The following is a 1,840-nucleotide window of genomic DNA, read 5'->3' on the forward strand; positions in this document are numbered from 1 at the left end:
TGTGTATGTGTGTGTCTAGTTATGTGTTTGTGTGTTTCTATAGAAGAGGATTAGGTGCTCAATATGTCACTGAAAATATGGACCAAATTTTTTAAAACAAGTCAATTTTATTGATACATATTAATAAAGCATAAATCCCTTAAAAATACAATCAGTGGTATTTGGTATAATCACATAGTTGTGCATTCATCACCTAAATCATTTTTAGAGCATTTTCATTATTCCAATAATAATAATAATTTTTAAAAACTCATTACCTCTCAATCTCTCTATGCTTCCCCTGATAGATACAGAATAGCTTCTATTCTGTATCTATCTCTCTAGTTTATTTGTATTTATATTTTGTAAAAAGAGTCTTATATGCACCCATATTCATATTTTACGTGAGATTTCACTATTTTATGCAGACCCATGTTATATTTTTTAGCTTTCTTTCTAATAATATGCATAACTATTAACTCTGGAATTCATCTGCTCATATTTTCCATCAATTCTACAGGAAACAACATGACATATATTATTTTCTTGATCAAAATTTATCTATCACCATTACAAACCATGCGCTAATTGTAGGTATATGTGTTTTCTAAATGCCAAACTGGATTCATGGAGCAAGGAAACAACGTGACAGAATTCATCCTGCTCGGCCTGACACAAAACCCAAATGTGCAAAAACTCTTGTTCGTCGTGTTTGCACTCATCTACTTTCTCACCCTGGCAGGCAACCTCCTCATTGTAGTGACCATTGCCACCAGCCCAGCCCTGGGCACCCCCATGTATTTTTTTCTGTCTTTTTTATCCTTTCTAGATGGCTGTTCTTCTTCTACTATGGCTCCCAAAATGATATTTGACTTACTTGCTGAGAAGAAAACTATCTCCTTCGGTGGGTGCATGACTCAGCTCTTTGCAGAGCATTTTTTTGTGGGAGTTGAAATAATCCTGCTCACGGTGATGGCCTATGACCGCTACGTGGCCATCTGCAGGCCCCTGCACTACATGGTCACAATGAATCAGCGGGTGTGTGGCCTCCTGGTGGTCGTGTCCTGGGCTGGGGGATTTCTTCATGCTCTGATCCAAATCCTTTTTATGCTTTGGTTGCCCTTCTGTGGCCCTAATGTCATTGACCATTTCATCTGTGATCTTTACCCTCTGCTGAAGCTAGTCTGCACTGACACTCACATCTTTGGCCTCTTTGTTGCTGCCAATAGTGGGTTTATGTGTCTGCTCATTTTTTCTATTCTAATCACCTCCTATGTCCTCATCTTTTGCTCCCTCAGAACTCACAGCTCTGAAGGACGGCGGAAGGCTCTCTCCACCTGCGCCTCCCATGTTACTGTGGTCATCTTACTCTTTGTGCCCTGTATTTTTGAGTATCTTCGTCCCATGATTACTTTCCCCATTGATAAAGCAGTAACCATATTTTATACCATAGTAACACCCATGTTAAACCCTTTAATCTATACCCTCAGAAATGCAGATGTGAAAAACGCCATGAGGAAGCTTTGGAGCCAAAGAGTGATCTTGGGTTAAAATTCACATAAACTGACAAGACAAAAAAAAAAATCTATTCCTGTTTTAAGAACAAGTATGGAGAATGCAAATGATAATAATCAGTCAGAATATGTGGGTTTAGTATACATTTTTCCCCTTGCAATCTGGAATCTTGAATGTTTCCTTTTTCAAAAAATAACAATAATTGATTAAATGATGACTAAAGTCTCTTCTAACTAGTAACTTACTTGCATTACAAATTAATGATTAAATGGAAATTGCTAGTCTACATTTTAAAATGTCTCACTGTTTGGAAAGTCCATGACTGTGTATTTTGTGGAACTATTCC

The 1,840-nt window shown here is 37.4% G+C and overlaps 1 protein-coding gene across 1 annotated transcript; it reads left to right on the forward strand.

Annotated features, from left to right (window-relative positions):
• The first annotated feature begins 601 nt into the window (after nt 1-601).
• Nucleotides 602-1,530, forward strand: LOC101424892 (olfactory receptor 4C5-like). Its single transcript, XM_012524889.3, has one exon. It carries the CDS (start codon nt 607-609, stop codon nt 1,528-1,530), a length of 924 nt encoding a protein of 307 aa, XP_012380343.2. The 5' UTR covers nt 602-606.
• The last annotated feature ends 310 nt before the right edge of the window (nt 1,531-1,840 follow it).

Source organism: Dasypus novemcinctus, chromosome 10 (genome assembly GCF_030445035.2).
Source record: "Dasypus novemcinctus isolate mDasNov1 chromosome 10, mDasNov1.1.hap2, whole genome shotgun sequence".
Classification (NCBI taxonomy): Eukaryota; Metazoa; Chordata; class Mammalia; order Cingulata; family Dasypodidae; genus Dasypus; species Dasypus novemcinctus.

Excerpts from the sequence above, each read along its gene's own strand:
- LOC101424892 (XM_012524889.3), top strand. The coding sequence starts at position 607 with ATGGAGCAAGGAAACAACGTGACAGAATTCATCCTGCTCGGCCTGACA.